Source organism: Tenrec ecaudatus, chromosome 6 (genome assembly GCF_050624435.1).
Source record: "Tenrec ecaudatus isolate mTenEca1 chromosome 6, mTenEca1.hap1, whole genome shotgun sequence".
Taxonomy (NCBI): domain Eukaryota; kingdom Metazoa; phylum Chordata; class Mammalia; order Afrosoricida; family Tenrecidae; genus Tenrec; species Tenrec ecaudatus.
Window position 1 is genome coordinate 12,934,600 of NC_134535.1, and position 22,731 is coordinate 12,957,330.

At 56.8% G+C, this 22,731-nt stretch overlaps 1 protein-coding gene across 1 annotated transcript in view; it reads left to right on the plus strand.

Moving 5' to 3' along the window:
- CARD10 (caspase recruitment domain family member 10) overlaps positions 1–18,292 on the plus strand; it is a 30,014-nt gene extending 11,722 nt beyond the window's left edge. Inside the window, exons 7-20 of the mRNA XM_075550962.1 lie at positions 456–647; positions 2,263–2,397; positions 2,597–2,712; positions 3,379–3,407; positions 3,773–3,896; positions 10,766–10,945; positions 11,348–11,439; positions 11,750–11,993; positions 12,159–12,228; positions 13,378–13,480; positions 15,962–16,120; positions 16,219–16,334; positions 16,840–16,952; positions 17,201–18,292. Coding sequence (XP_075407077.1) covers positions 456–647; positions 2,263–2,397; positions 2,597–2,712; positions 3,379–3,407; positions 3,773–3,896; positions 10,766–10,945; positions 11,348–11,439; positions 11,750–11,993; positions 12,159–12,228; positions 13,378–13,480; positions 15,962–16,120; positions 16,219–16,334; positions 16,840–16,952; positions 17,201–17,438 — 1,911 coding nt within the window. The 3' untranslated portion in view covers positions 17,439–18,292. The remainder of the gene's footprint in view (positions 1–455; positions 648–2,262; positions 2,398–2,596; positions 2,713–3,378; positions 3,408–3,772; positions 3,897–10,765; positions 10,946–11,347; positions 11,440–11,749; positions 11,994–12,158; positions 12,229–13,377; positions 13,481–15,961; positions 16,121–16,218; positions 16,335–16,839; positions 16,953–17,200) is intronic.
- The last annotated feature ends 4,439 nt before the right edge of the window (positions 18,293–22,731 follow it).

Sequence of the window (22,731 nt, forward strand, 5' to 3'; positions counted from 1 at the left end):
CAGTGGGCAGGACTGGAATTGTAGAAAAGGCCCCCCAGTCCACTGATGGCTTAGGGTAGGGCAGGGAGCCCAGGAGAAACACAGATCTGGTACCTGGAACGCACCCGTGCTTATGCGGCTGTGACTGCCTTGGTCCCTGTGCCCTTCACTTCCAAGTGCTTCATTCTGTTGGGTCTAGGACAAGGCCTGCACAGGGGTGGTGCTGGCAGATACTTGCCGATGAAAAGCTTCTCACAAATTCTGACTCCCACCCCCGTCTCCTGGCCTCGTCTCCAGCTGAGGTCCTGGGATGGGTGACTTGGAAGGTTGCCAGGAGTCGGAGCAGACTCAGCCCCGCTGACCACCACAGCTCTGGCTGCTGTCGCCCTATCACCAGGTGGGGAGGCCAGGGCAGCTGAGCCAGCGTGGCTCCTTGGCTGCCAATCCCCAACTTCCTCCCTGCCCCCTGCCCCCAGGCCATCCAGAGCCGGGACCGGGTCCAGCTGCAGTACTCGCAGAGCCTCATTGAGAAGGACCAGTACCGCAAGCAGGTGCGGGGCCTGGAGGTGGAGCGGGATGAGCTGCTGACCACACTCACCAGCCTGGAGGGCACCAAGTCCCTGCTGGAAGCACAGCTGCAGCGGGTCCAGGGCGGCCCCTGCCTCAAGGTCAGAAGGTCGGAGCAGAGGGTCCTGGACTTGTCCTGGGAATTAGAGAGGACCCAGGGCCTGGCAGGAGCTCTGGGCGGGGGTGGGGTGGGGTGGAGAAGAGCTGGGGGTGAGGACATGCTCAGGGGGAGCCCTGGGCTGGAAGCCTGCAGGTCCTGCCGGGAAGGGAAGGAAACGTGGGCCTTGATATTGTCCTCATCCCAAGTCAGGAACAGCCTGGTCTCTGGCAGGATGAGGCAGGCAAGGGCCCTGGTAGGAGCCCCAGGACCTAGGCTGGGTTGGAGATGCCTTGTCATGTCATGGAGTGAACAATCTGTGGGCTTCTGGGTTTCTGGGATGGCTCCAGGGCAGTGATACTTTTAGTGAGTGAGTGAGTGAGTGAGTGAGTGAGTGAGTGAACGAGAGAGAGCGAGCATGTGTGTGTCCTGGCCATGTGAGGTGGCTGAGCATTTTGGAATGCAGAATAGACACAGGGCCTCAGAGCTCCTTGGAGTCCAGCTAGTCCAGTTCCCTCATTGTCCCAGAGGCCAGGGGCTCGCCCAGCATCCCACAGCCGGCCAGCTCTAGAGGGAGTGGCTTGCCCCTAAACAAACAAATACACAGACAGACAAAGAAGCTCACTGCCTTGAGTCAATTCTGACTCATAATGTGACCCTATAGGACCAGGCAGAACTGCCCCAGGGTTTTCCGAGACTATAACACTTTAAGGGAATAGAAAGCCTTATCTTTCTCCTGTGGAGCAACTAGTGTTTTCGAACTGCTCACCTTGTTAGCAGCCCAGCACGTACCCCACTCTACCAGCAGGGCTGGAGCTCCCGTTCTGTCTAGCTTGCATCAGATGGCCCCTTAGCACACCCACCCTCCCTTATTCCCAACCAAATTGGCTTTTTAATCCTCACACACATTGTCCCCCAGTTGATTCTGACTAGATAGGACAGAGCAGAACTGCCCTCGTGGGTTGTCGAGGCTGTAAATCATGAGAGGAGCGGACAGCCTTATCTTTCTCCTGCATAGCAGCCTGTGGTTTTGAACTGCTGATCCTGAGGTTAGCCGCCCACTGTGCCATCAGTCCTAGAATCTGCCACAATCCTGTCTCGGGGGCTTAGCACATGCTCTTCCTTCTACCTGGAACAGCCTCTTCTCATTGACCCACTTGGCATGCACTTAGCTTTGCCTTCTCAGCCCAGACCCTGAGTTTGACTAGCCCTCCCAGGCCCTAGGCCCTCTCCCTCTGGTCTCGGGCACTGCCCCCAGCTGCCACATCCAGGACTGTCACCAGTTAACCAGCAGGTGCTGCGTCTACGCGTGCTCGTGGAGATCGAGTTTATGGGAGTCCACCGGGTTATCAGGGCCTGGTTTTTGGGAGGCGGTACTAGACTTTTCTTCCAAGGTACCCCCTTTTGGTTAGGGCCAGAGAGCAACCGTGCTCCCCACCCAGAGATTCTGCTCTCACTGCCTTTTGGGGTCATGGTTGTCACGTGCTAGCTTGTCTGCATTGGTCCTTCAGACTGAGTGCCCAGGGCCACCAGCTGGTTCCCTGAGCCTGTGTCCTGGGTCTAGACGGTGGCTGTGTTGGGCTGGGCCGGCCCTGCTCACCCCTCCTCTCTCCTCCCAGGCCTGTACCTCCTCCCACTCCCTGTGCTCCAACCTTAGCAGCACCTGGAGCCTCAGTGACTTCACCTCCCCCCTGGCGGCCCTGGATGCAGCGGGAGAGGCGGTGGCCGCAGGGGGATCTGAGCCCCACACCTCGGTAAGACGCCCACCTGCCGCAGACTGGTGGGTGGGCTGCTGGAGACATCAAGTGCGGTCCCATGCAGAGTCAGCGCGGTGCTGAGCCTAGGGGGCCAGGGGAGCTGGGGTGTCCCTGTGTGGGCAGTGGGCTCCCCCTTGTCCTTGAGGTCTCTGTGGTGCTGGCCATTGAGGTGACTGGGCCGTGATTGGCATTACAGGAAGAGGCCACGGACAGCGAGAAGGAGATCAACCGGCTTTCCATCCTGCCCTTCCCCCCCAGTGCTGGCTCCATTCTACGCCGGCAGCGTGAGGAGGACCCCGCGCCTGCAAAGAGGTGCTCGGGTACCCCCTACCCCGGGGAGCAGGAGGGACCTGGGGAGGCAGGGCTGCTTCTCCCTGGAGGACCACCTTCCACTTGCCCTCTGCAGAGCCCTGTCTGGGCAGCCACCGCTCTCTGCTGACCTTGGCAGACAGAATGCTGGACACCAGGCCCCATGAGTCCTGGGAGGGCCAAGGTCAGGGTTACGACAGGCTGGAGAACTGCTGGAAATCCAGCCTTGAGGATCCCCCAGGGGAAACCGCTCTGGTCAGGATTAGGGATCAGGGAAGCCAGCTCCAGGTTCATCAGCCCGCTGGTGGCCACAACTGCCTGCCTGTCGCTGCTCTCTCTGGAAGGCACCAGGAGGTCTTAGAGACATGAGGATGCCCAGGTGGGGGGTGGGGAGGTGGACCCCAGAACCACAGTGGCCATTCAGGTTCCAAGGTGAGAGTGAGATGGGGGTAGAGTAAGGTTTATGGGGGTGGTGAGGGGGCCTGGGACAGGCTAGGTCTGCAGCCATGGCCTGAGGGTTAACTTCTGGCCCTGTGAGTCTGGGGAAGCAGGGTGTCAAGGCCCCTGCCTGACTTGGGGCCACGGGACCTGGTAGTGGTCCCAGAACAGGAGGGAGCGCACAGAGGGCCTGCCGCACCTGACCTGTTCCTCTGATCCCTTCTCTGCCAGGTCCTTCAGCAGTATGTCTGATATCACAGGTAACTCTAGAGGACTGTGGGGGGAGGGCTCCTCTGGGGGCGTGCACCTGCTTTGGCTGGGGTGAAGCTGGGAAAGGCCAGCAGCCACCCTGTGCCCCCAGCATTTGGTTCCTGCTTGCGGCCCCGAGCCCAGCCCCCGTCAGACTGCCGTACAGGCCCCTTTTCAGGTCCTCTTCTCTTCCCCCTCCCCGGGGAAGCACGGTCTCACTCTGAAGGCACCTGGGCAGCTCTGAGCCCAGTGGGGACCTCAACCTACCGAGGCCCCCAGGGGCTTCGCTCCTGTCGTGGCTGTGTGCTCAGGTCTCCCCATTTCCCCTTTCTCAGGACCCTCTCTGAGCTTCTTCACCCTTTCTCCCCCATTCCAGGGAGTGTGACACTCAAGCCCTGGTCCCCAGGCTTGTCCTCCTCCTCCTCCTCAGACAGTGTGTGGCCCTTGGGAAAGCCGGATGGCCTCCTGGCCAGGGGCTGCGGCCTGGACCTCTTTAACAGGTACTGTAGCATCTGGGGTCGAGCGACGTTGGGAGCTTGGTGAGCAGGGTTGAGGTGGAGGGAGCAACGAAGTCTGTGCCAGAGCAGTGATGTCTTTGGACACATACAGACCTTGGGTTTCAATCCTGTCACCACTGCTTTTCATGGTCTGTGTGACGTGGGCTGGTCATGCTACCTCTCTGGGCCTCAGTTTCCCCATAGGTTAAAGGCTATCGGTGGGAGTTCAAGGTTCCGAGAAATTAAGCTTCCTGCTCTGCCAGGCACCAAACGCATACCCACCCCCAGCCCCACCGCTGCTGACTCAGCCTAAAGGAGAGCTGCTACCGGGGTGTTTTCAGGTTGTCGATCTTTAAGGTCACACAGCCTCATTGTCCTCCTGCGGAGCGACTGATGCACTTGAACCGCTGACCCTGTGGTGAGCAGCCCAGCACCACGTAACCCACTCCATACCCAGCCCCATACCGGGGCTCCTGCCGCACATAGGCCAACAAGACGACCCAGCCCATTGCCCTCCAGTTGGTCCTCATCATGGGGTTTCTGTCTGTCTTTGTCCCGTAGGCAAAGCCCCTGGTGGGTGTGAGCCCCTGACCTTTAGGTTAGCAGCCGAGGGCTTCGTGCCACGGCCCCACCAGGGTACCCAGAAGACGCTTAGTACCCAGCTACCCCCTGTATCTTCAGCCCCGCTGGACAGGCCTGTCTCCCCAGCTGGGAGTTCCCAACAGGCTTGAACTGAACTGTCCAGCCAAGCCGTGCGCTGTGCGCTGTGTGTGAGCTCGGGCTGGTCTCTGCCCCGTGACTCTCCTGAAACACCTCAGCTCCCAGGGCGGGCTGGACTCTGTTATTCAGGGTCAAGGTACGGCCTCCTGGTCAGCGGCTCCCAGGCGGGCACAGTAGAGCACGGGACCAGTGAGGGGAAAGGCTGACCCAGGCCACCTCAGACTCTGCCCTGCAGGGAAAGGGTGGACTTTGGCTTTGGACTTTGGGAGAGCTGGGCGGCGTCAACTAGCCTCAAACCCAAGGCCAGCCGTTCCCAGCTGCTCCACAGCACTCCCTCTGTCTGGGGATGTGGGAATTAAATCGCATTATTCTTGTTAGGGAGAAGGAAAGGGAGGTACCCTGGCCAAGGTTGCCCAGCTGGGGGGGTACCTGAAACAAGGTCTGGCAGGAACTGATAGAAGAGGCTTGCAGACCAGGGCCTGGGAAGCACTGCATGGCAGAGCTCATGGGGATTGCTGGCATCCAGAAAGAGCGGGGCCAACACAGCCAGGAGCATGTGCGGCAGGGCCAGCTCCCTCCTGGAAGCAGCTTGGCCTGGTCCCTGCCCCCACCTCTCTGATTGCCTGGCCAGTGTGACATTGTTTCTCAGCGCAGGACGTGCTGTTGGGGGAAGGGGAGGAGGCACCTCCCTTCCTGCCTGCCTCCCCAGGCCCTTCCTCCAGCCCGGCCACAACAGGGGCCCTGGCTGCTGTCCACGGGCCTCTGGGATGCAGCCCAGTGGGCAGGAGACTGTCCCAGCCCCCACTTGTGAGGCCATGCCCCAGGAGGAGGGAGTTTCGGGAAGGAGCGATGCATACATGGGGACCTAACTGTTGGTACCCGAGTGGGGTGCTTCAAGGACTGTGGGGAGAGCTGGCTTAGGAGCCCACCCCCGAGGCTGGCTGTCTTGTGACTAAGTCACTGAGTCTTCCCACGCCTCGGTTTCCTGCTCTGTAAAATGGGTCTCGCAGTAGTACCTGCCCCTAGGTCCCTCGTGGGGATCTGAACTGTGCCTGCCTGTCTTCAGCCAGGCTCATGTTGTGTCCCACTGAGTCGGTCCCCACTCCTAGTGATCCTAGAGGACAGGGTAGAACTACCCCAGGAGGTTTCCTAAGCCGAAATCTTTGTGGGCGTGTTTCTCCAGGCCTTTCAGCCCCTGGGTGAATTTGAACCATTGACCTTTCCATAGCAGCCAGGTGCTTAACCATAGGCCACCAGGGCTCCTTGTCTGGGTGATGAGACCTACGCAACACCATGGAGTACATTCCGACTCAGCAGCCATAGCTGTAGGAGGGGGTTTATGAGGCTCTGAATCGTAGTGGGAGCAGACAGCCTCATCTTTCTCCCTTGGGGTGGCTGGTGGGTTTGACCTGCCTACCTTACAGCTAGCAGCCCACCGTTTACCCAATGGCACCATCCAGGCTCCTGGGCCTGCGTGGTTACTGCACGTTAGCTCTTCACGATACTCTTATTTAACTGAGAGCAACCGTCAATGTTTTAAAAGCTCATTTCATTGAGATCATTAACACATACCATTTGATAGTTCAGCCGCGTTAAGGATTGGTCATTCCTCACCACGTATCAACTCTGGGCCATTTCTTCCCCCATCCTGTGCTCTTTGCTGTTGACTCCCCATTTCCCTCCCACCTCCCTTTCTGTACCCCCAAGTAATTTTTCATCCAGTTGCTGTCTTTATGGATCCACCCATCCTGACTTCCCTGTACAGAAAAAACATGTCAAACAAAGACAAACAGCAAAAAAGGACCCAGCAACAACGAACAACTGAAACAGAGAAAGCTCCATCAAAAAGAAAGCAGGAACTATTGAGAAACCAGAATAAACTCAGAATGGGTCAAAAAGGAAATCTCGGGATGCGGTGTTACTTTCCAGCCCCACGACAGCTCCCAAATCCACTTTGACTGAGGCTGAGGTCATTCACCTTCCTAGACTGTGGTCACGGGGTTCACTGGACACCCAATCCATGTGGGGACCCAGCAAGTGGATTTGGGGCTTCCGCCATCACCCGTAATGTTCTGCAAACTGAACCGTAGATATGTGAATGAGTGGGTTTTGAACTCCTTGACTGTAGCCCCAATGTAAGAACAATTAGTTTTTGTGACACGATAGCCCCCTTCATGAGGAGATGACTGAAGATAGGAGTGCTATAGCAAAGTGGGGTGAAGGAAATCAGATGGAGCCTGGCTACTGGAAGAAATCACATCTGTGGTCTTAAAGATTGTGGTGTTGTTTTTCCCCTCAAAACAAGCAACCCTCTAAGTGAAGTGTCAGCTCTAAGACCACACCCGCCTGTGTGATCTAAGGATTGTCAGTAATGAACTCCAAACCTGGAGGAGGGACGAGCACCAGAGCCCGAGTTCTAAAGAGCTTTTAGAACGGCATTTTACCCCATTTTTTTTGAGTGAAGTTCATATAGCAGCAGATAGATTCTTACTCACAAGTACTGTGCAAACAATTTCCTGCCCTCTTTCCTCCTTGTTCTCGGAATTGTCGACCATTTGGTCTTGTACAGATGATTTTTCAAAGGTGCGTGGTCCTCACTGGTCATTGTCTTTATTTTATGAGCCAGTCTGGTATGTAGGTAAAAGGTGACACGGGTAATTTTGGTTCCTGGTCTGTGGACCATTGAAGGGGGATCATCTCGGAGAGGCCTCTAGTCTGAGTCGGCCTGTTGTCTGGGCTTTTTTGGAATTGGAGTTCTGTTCATGTTTTTCTCTCCTTTTAGGGTTACGTCTATTGTGGTCTGATGAAGGTAGTCTCATGGTACCTGGACCCCGTCTAATTCTTCTGGCCTTGGGGTAGATGAGGCCACGGCTTATGTAAACCATAGGTTCCCAAACTTATTTGATCTACCTCCCCCTCTCCAGAAAAAAAGACTCAGTGCTTCCCTGAAAATTAAACACTTTTGTGCTCTATTCCATAACCCATCACCTAGCAGGCTTTCACAGCCCCCCAGGATCATCCCAGGACCCCTCCCAGAGAGCAGGGCCCCCCAGCCGCCTCTCCCGTTTGGGACACACGGCTCGTCCTGTGGACTAGTCTCATCAGCCCCTTGGTTTCCTCATTCCTTTTTTTGTTCCGGATGAGAAGAGACTGGGAGCTGCCAGGACTGGTCTTTGTAGCTTCAGGATACGGATGGAGAAACTGAGGCGCTGGGTCAGGAATCTGTCGGGTTGCAAGGCCACCGGGCAGTGTGGTGCAGTTGGGGGGTTCTGCGCCTGCTTTAGACAGATGCCCAGTCACCACCGAGTGTCTCATGCCTGTCCCTTTTCTGGGTTCTGCCCGTCACTTCCCCTCGGCCCCTGCCAACTCCTCTGGCCACCCCTCTGCTCACAGAGGGCTTAGGTAGGTTAGGACCCCGGATGATGAGAGTGGGGTCATTACCTGACTACCATCTGCCCCATGCCTCAGCCAGGCTGATCACGGTGGGCTTCCTGGAGAAAGCAGGGAGAGGAAGTACTGAGAACAAGGTGGGCAGCCTTGTAGAGAGGGGCGTCCTGGCAGAGGGAACAGCGTGTGCATGTGACTTGGAAGCCGAGAGAACCAGACCCTGAGGGTGACTGGGCCTCCGGGTGGGGTGGTGGGAGGGGTGGCTAGACAGGAGGTTGAACCCTTGGGTTTGGGCTCAAGACACGTGATCTGCCCTGTGGGCGTTCTTATGGCTGGGGGGGTGACTCACTCACACTGGGGTCACCTTGGCTGGGCTGGCAGGGGCTGGTGGGGCTGGACTGGGTTAGGACTGAGGTTACCTTGCTTTCCAGAAGCGACCTCTAACTGGACAATGGGAATGAAAAGATAATGGGATTTTTCCGTGAACGTTTTATTTATTTATTTATTTTCCCCGTGAACTTTTTAAAGCCTCCTCCTATACTGCCAAGAAATCTTCCCACCATACCCTGCGGCAGTGGGCAGGAAGTGGGGGCAGATCTGCCTGTGACTTGACCTCCTGACCCAATTGGTGGCAGTGCTGAGAGCCCTCACTGGCCAGCTGGGGGAGTACTGGGAGGGCAGCTCCCTTCCACAACTCTCACTAGCCCCCTGCTGGCCTGCAAAGGCCCTGCACCCTACCCGCAGCTGACTGCTGGGCACTCTTGAGAATGCCAAGGGCAGGGGCCCTGGAGGCTTGGTGGACACTTGGCTCCCTCAGGGAGATCTGGGCAGGGTGGGGATGGCTGTGACGGATCCTCTGTGAGTGTGAAGGTCGTGGGAAACCGAGGGCTGGAGAGAGCGGGCCTGCCCGGAATCTTGAGATGCCAGTAGGGCTATGCTGTGTGGTGTACTGACTGTGCCCTGGTGGGTGGGTGCCAATGGGTACTCAGAGGGACAGAAACTTAAGGGAGCCTGATCCCAGATCCCCTTTCGGTGACCTCTGCGTTGTTGCTGCTTAGGTTTTCTGACCACAACCCACAGTGAGACGCTTGGATGGGATGACAGTCATGGTCACGAGACTTCCCCCATGCCACTGGTGTGGGCCTGGTGTGTGCTTTCTCTGACCTGCCACCAAGAGCCAGTGCAGAGGGGCAGTCCGGTCAGTTAACTGCATACCCCTGAGGGGCAGGCCTGCCATGTGAACCCCCTCCCCCCAGCCTTCTGATCCACCTGCATGTTCTTAGACCCTCTGTCACCCTGCACTGGGCGACCAGGCCGTCCTCACCTGACGGAATGCTGCCTCAAGAATCCAGCAGCCCCTCGGCTCTGAGTCCAGGGCGCTCAGGGCTGCATTTGGAGGCAGGTCTGGGTGAGTGGCGTGGCCCCGACTGGCCTCCAAGGGTCAGACCTCCAGGCCCCTCATAGCCACCAAGGCCTGAGCTACGGCCACAGGGCAGATAGCCAAGCCAGCTGGGCAGATCCCCAGCCCGAAGGAGCCCCAGCCCTGGCGTCCAGCCTCAGTCCCCCTTTGTGGTTCTCTGTGACTGGTCTGTGGCCGAGGAGGAGGTAGTGAGAGCCAGGGGATGGGGTCTGAGACCAGGGTTCCTCAAGGCCCGAGTTCCCTGCTCCTCAGGAAAGCTGCCGGACTCATATCCTTCCCGCTCTGCGGATTCCTAGGCTGGCGGCAGGGGCCACGGTGACTGTAGCTTTTCTCCAGAAAGGTGCAGCCCTGGCACCCCATCACCCGGGAATCCCTCACCCCAGGGCTTTCACTCCGACAGTCACCAACACCCTTCCCTTTCTGAATCACCGGGGCGGGGACGGTTTGCCACTGGGACCGAGCTGGGTACCACCTCGGGCTGGTTCTCAGGATTTTTGCTTGGTATTTATTTTTCCTTTCATTTGTTTGAAGTGAACTTGTTTGTCACTAGCGGTTCCAAGCCCATGCCAGCGGCGTGTTTCTTCCTTTGTCAGTGGCTCGGACTCATATTTTGATCTCCGAGGGGAAGGAGTCTGTTGGGGTTTCCAGGCTGTGTCTTCACGCTCGTCTTCAGACATTATTGTCTTATTTTCTTTTTAAAATTTTTTCTTTTTTTCCCTTATTTTCTTAAAGAAGCATATTCTATACAGCTCCACAGGCCATCTCAATGAAATGAAGTCAGTAATAATATCCCATTAACCCCATATAAATGTGAGGCTTTTGGTTTTCCCCCTCCTGGTATTCCTCTTGCCCTCTATAATTTCCTACCCTGCCCCTCTCCCGGCCCCAGACCTGTCCCTGGCTGCCTCAGAGGCTTCAGAGTCTTATCGTTGGGTGTAAAAATGACTTTTCCTTTTTTGCATTTGATTTTTAGTGTTAGCTGCGGTGGAGTCTGGACCCATCTCCCGGGAACCTCCTGCCCCCGTACGACTGCTCCCTAGGGGTTTTCTGGGCTGTAGTCTGTACGAAAGCCGGGCCCTTTGTACAAGTGCCTCTGGGTGGACTTGAACCGCTCACTCTTAAGTCAGCAGCTGAGCGCAATGGCTTATTCCTCAGGGAATAGCCCCTTTTTGTTGATCTGGCTGTGGAAGGACCAGCCAGCGGGTGGGGCAGGGAAGAGTGGCAGGGCATCCCAGGGCCGAGGCTCTGCACATGCAAGGCCCTGGGGAGTTTCGCGCTTCCTGCCCTCCTCCAGGAACGAATGAAGTGCCATTGGATTGATTCCGGTCTCCTCCTGCCTTCTCAGGTCACTGGCGATCCGATTGTCTGGCTGGAACCCCCTAGGGGGCCCTGAGCCTCAAGACAAGAGCCCAGACTGCCAGTCATTCCTTGGGGAGAGCTGGTCTGGGACGGTGGTACGGCGGGTGCTCTCTGGACCAGGGTCTGCCCCAGTGGAACCCCGAGAGGTGAGGTCCCTCCCCGCTGGGCTGGGGGTGGAGCCAGGGTATCATTCTGGGCGGGGCGCCCTCTGGCACATCATGGACACTGGGCGGAGCTTCTGGGGATTGGCCTGAGCAGAGGGAGATCCAATATTGAGCTGCCGACTGCTCTGCCCAGCCACTGTTGGTAGAAATTGTGATTGGGCAGGGTGGGATTGAAGGCGGGCCGACTGACCGTCCCTGACCTGGATGGGTAGGCAGGCTGGAAAGTCCAGTTGATGATATGAGGGCTGACTAAGCTGAGGGTGTGGGGCATGTCCCCTGATGTGGGGGTGTCTGAATTATGAGACATGGCCTCCCTCACACTCGGGTCCTACTCCACCCCCAAGTTGCCTAGACCTGGGAGAGTCACTTCTGTCCCTCCCTGCTTGGGTTTTCCCCCAGACCAGGGCTGAAGTTGCTGGCCTGGATGCCGAGACCCTGCAGAGACCCTCGCCCTGGAGCCAGGGGTCCACATTCCCCTACCTGCTAGACTCCAAGGGTAAGCCTGGCTCTGTGTGGTGTCTGGGGGTGGCCCTGGGGGTAGATGGGAAACGTCACCCCAGCCATCTGGCCTCCTGTGAGATTGCCCTCTTCTCAGTAGACAGTGACATAAAAGGCACTGGGCTAGTAGTCCAGAGACTTGGGTTCAGGTCCTGGTTGTGTTCCTTATGGGTTGGGTCGCCTTGGGAAAATCCCCAGCCCATCCGGATCTCAGACTCACTCTGAGAGGGGCGGTGGGGTCCACCAGCCCATCCCTGGCTTCACCTTTCTTCTCTCCTCTCTGCTGCCCCTGTCCCGCCCTCGGCCAGCCTGCCAGACCTTCCGAGAGGCCCTGGAGGCCTGGGTGAAGGGGCCAGGCACGGAGCCCTTCTACATTCGCGCCAACCTCTCCCTGCCCGAGCGGGCCGACCCCCACGCCCTGTGCGTGAAAGCTCAGGAGATCCTGCGGCTGCTGGACCCGGTGTACAAGCGGAGGCAGGAGTGGTTCTGTGCACGAGTGGACCCCCTCACGCTGCGGGACCTGGACCGAGGCACCGTGCCCAACTATCAGAGGTGACACAGAGCTAACAGCCTGGAGCTGGAGCCCAGGTGGCAGGGTTGGCACCTTCCTGCAAACTTTCTCTATTCTCGGGGCAGTCCATGAGCCCAGAGGGGCCCCTCATAGCCCTATGGACACATGACATGGCCCCTCCTCTCTTCCCCCCCGCCTCTTTCTAGTGCCCAGCAGCTCCTAGAAGTTCAGGAAAAATGTCTGCCCTCCAGCCGCCATCGAAGTCCCCGCAGCAATGTGAGCACCCTGGGTGTGGGCAGGAGAAGGGGAGGGCCTGAGGACATCTGTTCTCTGGAAGCCTTGGGGTGGGGGAAAGAGGAAGGAGTGTGTTCTCCCCACCCCCACTCTCAGGGCTTAAGTGAACATCTACCATTTGCCAGGTATGCGTTTCCCTAGTACTTTGAAATGAGCTAGGGCAGTTGTGAGGGTCAGCTATGCTGGAGTGCCACTGTCCCTGCAGAACGGCCCCTTTCCACATTCTTGGGGGGCGGGGGCGGGGCCGGGCATGGCTTAGGGGGAGGTTGTTCTCTGTAGAGTTAACTACTCAGGAGGCGGAGGGGCTGGAGTGGCCTTGAGAGCATGCCCACTGAGGCTAACTGGCACCACCACAGACTTCCTCATCTGTAAAATGGGACAGTTTTGCTCTCTACCTAGTAGGTTGACAGGAGCCCTGGTGCCGTAGGTAGTGGTTATGCACTGGGCTGCTAGCTACAAGATCAGCAGTTCGAAACCACCAGCCTCTCTGCAGGAGAAAGAGGAGGCTTTCTACCCCTGTATAGAGTTACAGCCTCAGAAGCCCACAGGGGCAGTTCTCCCCGGTCTCAGAGGATGGCTGTGAGTCAAGTGGACTTGAAGCCAGTGGGAAACTGGTAGGTGGTCTGAGGCTCGCTGTGTGCCGTGATGCTGGCACGGGCAGGAGTGAGGCATTGCTTCATCCCGTCCGCGGGCACATGGCTAGTTCGTGGGCAGAGCCCCTGCAGTCTATCACGCTATACCAGGCTGCTTCCCAGGCAGGATTGACACCTTCCCACAGAAGCCAAGTCTGCTGTGCAGAGGGAGGGAGAGGGTGTGTGTGTGTGTGTGTGTGTATGCACCCTTAGGTGTCTCCTGTGCCTGGGCTGCAGGCTCCTCGTCTATAAAGTGGGAGCAGGCCTGCCTGTCTCTAAGACCCCTCCAGCTCTGGCTGGCCCTTAGGGGTGATTGTCCTCATCTGTGGGTGGGGGGTGGGGTGCGGCACATAGCACTGCCCTGGTCAGAAGTCTGTTGACCCAGGCAGTGGCTGGGGGAGGTCGATTTCGTTCTTTCTCTCCCTGAAGATGGGGTGGGGCTGAGCTTTCAGGTCACTCCCCCCGCCCCCCAACGCACACACCCGTACCTCTTTCCCAGCTGAAGAAGCGAGCCCTGGACCAACTCCGCCTGGTGAAGCCAAAGCCCTTGGGGGGTCCTGCCGGGGACTCCCCAGAGCAGCTGCTGCTGGAACCCTGCTCAGGTGAGTGCCCAGGTGTGAAGGTACAGAGCATATCACCTGAGGGCTGAGAGGCTGTCCCTGGAAGGGTCAACTGTGGAGTTCCACTAGAAAGAACGGGGCTCCCTCTGGTGGACAGATGGACTGGCATGGCTGAGATGTACGTGTGTGTGTGTGTGTGTGTGTGTTGTGTGTATGTGAGAGAGATTGAGATTGATTGAGGGTCTGCCCATGGCTGGATGGTCACACACCTGACCTTCCCCTGCCCCAGAGACTATGAGCAGCTGTACTTGGGTTGTGTGGTGAGTTTCCCAGAGAGGACTGATCAGGGCAGAGGATGAGGCCCTAGACAAGAGTGGGGGACACGGGCTGGGGAGCTCACTGAGGGAGTCGTGACTTGGAGGGTGAACAGGAAGACTTCCTGGAAGAGGCGATGTTTGACCTGGGGCCTTCAAGGGTGAATAAGAGTTTGTTTCAGGCGGAGAGCACAGCTTTTGCAAAGACCCAGCAATGTGACTGTGTGGTGTGTTTAGAGAGCCTTCCCCTTGGAAGTGCACCAGGTACAACTCTGTCCCTCAGGGGGCCCCATGGCCTACTCTCGTGGGCGCAGACTGCAGTCAATGAACTGTGCCCGGGACGTCAACACACAGGGTGAGGCAGGTCATGGGGAACTCAGACCAGAGGCCCTGCTGTCTGGGGGTGAGGCAAGGGTAGCAGGGCTTGCCCGAGCCCAGGAGTGCCGGGGTGAGCCCGGTGGGCCTTGGAACACCCAGAGTCTAGTGATTGGAGGCAGCACTTTCGGACAGAGAAGCTGGGAGGCATGAGTGGGGTCACATAGTGGGCGGCTCACCATGGCCCCAGGCTGAATCACTATGCTACATCATCACCTGTCTGGTTGCTGCGCCTGCTGTTAGTGCCCAGCCAGTCGGCTCTGACCCATAGCGCCCCATGCCCAACAGAACGAAACACTGCATGGTCCTGCGCCGTCCTTACTGAGGTTCCTGTGCCATCCTTGCCTCCAAGGAGCACTCTGGCCACACGTCTTCCCAGAGAGATGTTTGTCCTTTTAGCAGTCCATGGTACTTTCCATGTTCTTGTCCAGCACCATGACTCAATGCATCCATTCTTCTTCTTTGGTCTTCCTTATTCAGTGTTCAGCTTTCACATGCATATGAGGTCATGGAGAATCCCATGGCTCGGGTCAGGCACACCTCAGTCCTCAAAGAAACATCCTTGCACTTCAATACGCTAAAGAGGTCTTGTGCAGCCGATTGACCTGCTACGGTGTGACTTTTGCTCTCTTGACTGCTGCTTCCATGAGCACTGATGATGGATCCAAGCAACACAAAATCCTTGACAACTTCAACTTATTCTCCATGATATTTCTTAGTGGTCCCGTTGCATATCACGGGTTGTTAATAAGCCTTCCTCAAGCCCTGCTACCACATTCTCCTTCATATAATCCAGCTTCTCTGATGATTTGCTCGGCATATAAATTGAACAAGTATGGTGAGAGGATACAGCCCTGGCACACACCTTTCCCGATTTTAAATCCGGCACCATTCCCTTGTTCTGTTCACACAACTGCCTTTTGATCTAGGTACACATTCCACATAAGGACAACGGAGTGTTCTGAAATTCTCCTTCTCCGCAAGGTTATCCACAGTTTATTATGGATACTCTCTGCTTTGAGCCAGGATCCATCTGACATCAGCTATGATACCCCTTGTTCCACGTGGTCTCTTGAATCGGTCTGAGCTTCTGGCAGCTCCCTGTCGTGACCCGTGTGGCCAATGCTGCCTTTCCCCCGAGAACCACAGGAAGTCACTGGTTCCCTGAAAACACAGAAACCGAGCTCCCTCCCATCAAGTCAATGCCAACTCCTAGTGACCTTCGAGGGCAGGGTACAACTGCCCCAGGTGGGTTCCTGAGACGGCAACTAGCCCCGTCTTTCTCCTGTGGAGCACCTGGTGGTTCAAGCTTAGGACTTTGCGGTTTGCAGCTCACCATGTAACCCTGTGCCCCAAGGAGAAGACTCCTAGGATCTGACTTCAGTTAAAAAGCCTCCCTCTGGCTGCACAGGAGCCCTGGTGGCGTAGTGGTTACGCATTGGACTGCTGCAAACTGCAAGGTCAGAGGTTCGAAACTATCAGCTACTCCAAGGGGAAAAGACCAGGCTTTCTACTCCTCAGAAGAGTTACAGCAACCCACAGGGACAGGACTACCCTGACCTATAGGGTCGCTATGACTGAATGGCATTGAGGGGTTTATTTTCTCCATGCAGTGTAGAGGATGACCTGTAGGGGGCGAGTGTGCGGCTGAGGACCAGTGAGGTGTTGGCTACTACCGTCTACTACGGTCTCAGCTGGGGCGCCCACATGGGAGCACATGCGCATCTTTGCGTGTGAGAAGGCTTAGTAGGTGTGAGAGGGTGGGGGAGACAGGATGGGGTTTCTGGGTGTCAGGAGCCAGGCTATGCCTACTTCTTCCTCTCCCCTGCCCCAGAGCCGGAGCGAAGCCTCAAGCCCTACAGCCTGGTGCGGCCCCTCCTGGTGTCAGCCCTGCGGCCCGTAGTGCTGCTTCCCGAATGCCTGGCACCCCGGCTCATCCGCAACCTACTGGACCTGCCCAGCTCCCGGCTGGATTTCCACGTGTGCCCAGCAGGTGGGCCATGGCACGGGGAGGGGTGGGGATGGGATGAGTGACACTGGAGCAGCCAGGCCACCAGCCTGTGTTTCTGCCTCTCCTCCTGCCCTCTGCAGAAAGCCTCTCTGGGGAGGAGCAGTACGCACCCTCTGCCCCTGGAGCCCCCAAGGCCCGGCCTGCCCCCTCTGGCCTGAGCAGTAGGATCCGCACCATCCAGGAGTCCGTCGGGAAGGTGTGTATCGTCTCACAGGTGGCGCGCAGTCTCACAGGTGGGGTGCAGTCTCACAGGTGGGGTGCAGTCTCACAGGTGGCGCGGGGCGGAGGGGCGGGCTGCCTTCCTGGGTGTGGGAGTCAGAGCCGAGCAAAGGGCCTTGTTCAGAGCCTGGGCACGTCTCAAGTTTCCTCACCTGTGAAATGGGTGGGTGAGGGCAGTGCACCCTGTGTGGGCCTCCCTGGAGCTGCTGGGGTCCAGTGACTTCTGCCACCTTCTCTTATCCTTGCCCTGGCCCTAGCCAATGCCTACCAGGAAGCTGTGAGGGTGTGGGTGAGGTCAGAACCTGTCTACACATGGGGAGACAGGCCTAGAGATGGGGGGACGGGGAGTGGGGTGACTGACCTCCCCAGGTCTTCTGAGTGTTTTCCTCGCTATCAGGGTGGGACATGGACCCGTGGGAGGCGGGGAGGAGGGTCTCAGGGCAGGACTGAAATGGAGCCTGGGTGTCCCCTCCCCCGAGAAGAAGCACTGCCTGTTGGAGCTGGGGGTGCGGGGCGTGCGGGAGCTGGTGCGCAGTGAGATCTACCCCATTGTGATCTACGTGGAGGTGACGGAGAAGAATGTCCGGGAAGTCAGGTGAGCAGGTGGGCGAGGCCCCAAGCACGTGGGTGGGTGGGTGGGAAGGGCAGTTTGTTTCAGTGTTGGTTCAGCTGTCTGTCTGTCCTCCGTCCTCCTCATTGTGTGTATGTGCCAGCGTCTTCTGTTTCCATCTCCCTCTCTGTCATCCCCTCCTCTCCTCTCTCCTCTGACTAGCCGCACTTTTGTGCTTTTGTGGGTCCTTTTGTACCCCGTCCCTCTGACGGATGCCTGCTCCCTCTCTGCAGGGGTCTGCTTGGCCGGCCCGGCTTGCGGGACTCAGAGCTGCTGCGGCAGTGCCGTGGCTCCGAGCAGCTGCTGTGGGGGCTGCCCTGCTCCTGGGTGCAGGTGCCCAGCAGCGCCTGGCTGCACGCGGAGGAGCTGGCCAAGGTGGTGCGGGCCCGTGTGCTGCAGGAGCAGGCCCGCCTCGTGTGGGCTGAGTGCGGTGGTGGGGGCGGAGGCCGCAACGGCAGCAGCGAGGCCTGAGCGGCTCCTCCGAAGCCCCAGTGCCCTCCAGCACTTCACGGAAGCCGCCGGCGGGGACCCTGGTGCCTGTGCTGGGCCCCCGTCTGCCTCCCCACCCTGAGCCTTCTGGGCCTCTGGACTCTCAGACGCCGGAACCGGGCTCTGGGTGCCCACCTGAGTTCGTCATTGGCCCTGACGAGCTGTGGGAGCCCCGGGGGCAGAGCTTCCGCTGTCCCCATTCTTGCTGCTCTGGGCCTTCCCCTGCACCCCACCTGTGTCACCACGTGTCCCCCTCGAATCCTCGCCGGAGCGCACGTTGCTCTGGACCTTTCCCTGCACCCCACCTGCGTCTCCACATGTCCCCCTCGCGTCCTCGCCGGAGCGCACGTTGCTCTGGACCTTCCCCTGCACCCCACCTGTGTCACCACGTGTCCCCCTCGTGTCCTTGCCGGAGCGCACGCAGCCAGGCCCTCCTGCAGCGGGGGTCTGTGCAGGCAGCCGTGTGTGGGATCCTGTCCGCTGCCCGGTTGCCGGGTACCGGCCCGCGCACATGAGCTCACTGGTTCCCTCCCTGCACACGATGCTGTCACACGTGTCCCTGTGCCCTTGTGTGCAGCTCTGCCCCGAGTGCCGGCGGATCTGTGTAAATGTCCTGCCCGCTCCCGTGACCCCAGGCACTAACACTCAAGCGTGCACAGAGCCGTGTTCTTAGCATGCCCGCTCCCTGTCGTGCGCGCGTGCGTGTGTCTGCGCATGCGTGCTGCCTCAGGGCATCTGGGGAGGAGCTGGTGCTCCGCCCATCACCAGACTGGATCAGAATGTAGAGCTTGTGGTTGCTGGTGGCCGGTTAACTCAGCAGCTATACACAGGAAACATTAAACACTGTCACGGAGCTGGTGTCTGTTTGCTGGTGTCCCGGACTGGAGCCCCGATTGTCTCCCATTCCTCTCCTCCCCACACCCCCACCTTTCAGGCTGCCCCCCTCTTGGGTCCTGTGCCTCCCACGGGAGGGTGGGGTTTCTCTCCTGAGCTGCAGGGCATCTTTGCTGGCATCGCCTTACCTGCCTGGTGACCCAAACAGGCCTCAGAGCTGGGCGGTCCCTGCAGCCTCTGCGCATCCTTCCTGGAGCGTCCCCCTGCAGTGGGGGCACCGGGCAGCGCAGGAGCACCCCTGGGTGTACAAGGAACATTGGGGAGCACAGCCACCTCACCTCAGATGTGGGCGTGGGGGGAGGGCCTTACTGGAGGAGGTACCGCTTGAGATGGGGAGGGGTTGGGAATCTTCCTCGAAAGCCCTACAGCTGCAGCCCTGGCCACAGTGGTGAGCCCGATGGTGGGCCTGCTCTGGGACATCGGGGTGGGGAGGGAGGGCCCCTGAACAATACAGGATCAGAGAGGGGAAAATGGGTTGAATTTGGCCGGGGCAGAGAAGGGGGGAGGTCCTAGGCAGGCTGTGAGAAATGGGGCTGGGGATTCCACAAAGGAATTCTGCGTGTCTCTCAGTCTGTGAGAGACCCTGAGGAGCTGTGGGCGCTCTTAAAGATCTGCTTTAAGGCGGGTGAGGTGCCAGGGCCTGAGTCGGGGTTGGGCAGTGGAGGATCGGAGATGGGGGGCAAGGCCAGCTGCTGGGTCTGGGGGTCTGCTTGGAAACAGGCCCCACGCTTCGGGGTGGCACTGGGCACTTGGGATGGTGAGTGTCAGGGGGACTGCAGTCCCACCTTTGGGCAGAGGAAGAGATGAGGCAGGCTGGAGGCAGTGTGGCCTGGGTGGGTGGGATCTAATGGGGTGGGCGGGGCTGGTGGCTGGTATGGAGGTGTGGTCAGGCTCCAGGAGGGTGGATGCAGCAGCTATTGGCCCAGACCTCAGAACTTTCTACTTCTCTGGGAGATACTGTCAGGGGCAGATTGGGTGGGACAGGGGAACTAGTGGGACCTTAAGTAGAGTTTGAGCCCACCCCCCATCATGAGCATGGAGCAGGGCTGGGGAGGTGACCTCTGTGACAAGCCCCCCACCCCCCCATGCCTAGTAGTCCCTCTAGCTAGTGGCCCCTAAGGCTGCCCTTGGCTACTTACTTCCTTTGAGATGCTTGTAGTTTATTTTTGAAATTATTTTGTTGCTCAGATGCGCACTCTTGGTCATTGAGCCAATGCTGACTCATGGTGACCTTCTAGGCCAGGGTAGAACTCGGGTTTCTGAGACTGTGAACTGTTACCAGAGTAGAAAACCTCATCTTTCTTCCTCTGAGCAGCTAGTGGTTTCGAAGTGCTGACCTTGTGATTAGCAGCCCAATGCAGAGCCCCCTTACCACCACCAGGGCGTATCCTGAGCTGTTCATAGACCAATCCAGCTGTGTCTACCTGACATCGAGGACGTTGCTCACCTGCGGCTGTTCTCAACCTTCCTTTCTGAGGGGTTGCGCTTCCGTAGCATGAACTTGACCCGGAGGGTTCTGGCTTGTCAGGGGAAGCCAGCCCTTAACACAGCATTACGGGTCCAGTAGGCGCAATTGTACAGCGATAATAAGTAAAGATCATAGTAAAGTCATAGAGAGCATGAGAGATAGAAGTGAAGTATTGAAATAAATGGGAGTCAGACACGTTTCATGGTAGCATGCTCACCTCAGCCCCACTCGATGGTCCACATGGAGGGAGAGAGTCTTTCTTTAATGTTAGCCCACGTTTTTTATATTCTCTAGGGACGTGTAAGTCCCCTAATCACAGGTGAGTACATACGTCACAGGGAGGGGTGGTACCATAGGTAATACAGTAATGAGAAGGGGTGGTCTAGGGACATACATGCAATAGGAAGGGGAGGAATTGGGGGTATACATTTGATAAGATGGGTGTATAACTTAACTTTGGATATCACAGTCAGTTTGGCCTGTTACCTGACTCAATTGATAGAGATCATTATTGGTAGGGTGTGAGCACTTGGTCTCAGGCCTCAAGGAGGAATAGTTTATTGTCCCCAGTAGCAGGGAGTGAGACCTGCCATATAGTCTGGCTGACTAACTGCCCTAGAGGCCTACCCTGTAGTCTGGTGACTAACTACCCTGGGGAGGATGTCTGTAAGTGTTTGACCTCTCCCCACACTGGCTTCCTCTTGCACATCACTGTTGTCGAATTGTTCCCATAGAGACAGTTCTTAAAAGAGTCTAATGCCCAAAGTAGACATTCTTAGATGATAGCATTTGGTTTTAAGGAGATATCGGGATGTTTGGGGTGTTTAAGGTTTAAAGATGATCTCGGGTCAGTTGTTTCAGGTGTTTGTCTCCAGAAAGTCTGGTGTCCATTAGAATTTGAAATTCTGTCTTACATGTCCCTCCTTTTGATCAGGCTTCTTCCATGGAATCTTTCGTCAAAACGTTCCCTAATGATAGTTGGGCACCATCTATTTCTTTTGGTCTCCTGGCAGAGGAAGCAGTTGTTCATGGAGACAATTAGCCACACATCCCACATCCTCCTCCTCTTTCTGACTCCCCTTCATCCCCTGTTGCTCCAGGCAGATAGAGACCAATCGTATCATGGATGGCCTACCCTTAGCTTTTCGACTGCCATACCTTGGCTCTCAGATCGCCCAGCCTGAGTTGCTTTGCCCATCTTAATATCACCTGTCCTTTGAGAGCTGGTTCAGACACTGTCTCCAGGGCACCTACCTGGTTCTTGGGCCTTCTCCTGGGCTGTGTCAGCTTCTGCCACGTTGTGGCAGGATGGTGGGTCTGTGTAGTCCCTGGGCATAGGGGCTGGTCATGCTTATTCATGAAAGGATACCTCTTGCTGCCCATGTACCTGGCCCAGTGTCTGGTCTGAGGGTGAAGATGTTGGATCTCAGTGACCTAGCCACCTTCACCCAGGCCCTGTGTTAGGTGGCCACGTTCCTATGGAATTGAGTCGTCCTGAACCCCGTGGTCTTCTTACGTTTATAGATGATGAAAGCAGAGCTCAGAGGTGCAGTAACATGGCCAGAGTCTCCCAGCCCATCAGGAGTAGACCCTTACAGAAGTCCTGAGAAGCCGGGCTGTGAAGGGCCTGGCTCCTTGGGAGGAGAGTATTTTGTTTCCTCTCCTTAGATGGTTGACCCATGCAATGAACAAATCAGTATTTCCATACAGAATTAATAGATACTGAGCATTTACTGTGTGTCAGCACTGGCGAGTGGGTGATTTCAATATGTACATATATTTATATGTTAAGTATTAAGGCAGCAGACAGACATTGGGCCTTACTCAAGTCCTCCTTCAACACAAGAACACTTTGTTCTAATAACCCGGCATTCTGTGATGCTCACCTTCCTGACATACGAGCTCTGAAGACAAAATGGATGCATATGCAAATGCCCGGCTATCAAAAGATATAGCATCTGGGTCTTAAAGGCTTGAAGATAAACAAGCGGCCATCTAGCTGAGAAGCAAGAAAGCCCCCATGGAAGAAGCACACCAGCCTGTGCGATCATGAGGTGTCAACAGGATCAGGTATCAGGCATCAAAGATCCAGAACAAAAAAATCATATTAAAGTGAATGAGAGGTACCACCCAGTGGAGACCCAAAGCCCATCATAGACAATTGGACCTCCCCTTACAGAAGGGTCATAAGGAAGAGATGAGCCAGTCAGGGTGCAGTATAGCACCAATGAAACATACAACTTTCCTCTAGGTCTTGAATGCTTCCTCCCCCGCCCCCCCCCACTATCATGACCCCAATTCTGTCTTACAAATCCCGCTAAACCAGAGCATGTACACGGGTATAGATAAGAGCTGGAAACACAGGGAATCCAGGACAGATAACCTCCTCAGGACCAATAATGAAAGTAGGGGAGAAAAAGGGAACCGATCACAATGATTTACATATAACCCCCTCCCAGGGGGATGGACAATAGAAAAGTGGGTGAAGGTAGATAGCGGTCTATGTTAAGTCATGAAAAAAATTTACAAATTATGAGGGGTTCATGAGGGAGGATGGGGGAGGGGGGAAATGAGCTGAAACCAAGGGCTCAAGTAGAAAGAAAATGTTTGAAAATGACAATGGCAACATATGTACAAATGTGCATGACACAATGGATGGATTGTGATGAGCTGTCTGAGCCCCTAATAAAGTGATTCTTAAAAAAATATATTAAAAAATTTTACAAGGAAAAAAATGCTCTAATGAGAAGTTACAAATGATTAAAAAATAAATTCTGCCTTGGCCTTTTCAAAGGAGATGGGCATGGGGCAGCCAGGGCTGGGAGACACCAGTGGCCCCGAGGAGGGCGCAGGCCCCTGGCTTTCAACCCCGTGGTCCCCTAGCTGCTGGGGTATCAGCTCTGCGCCTTAGGT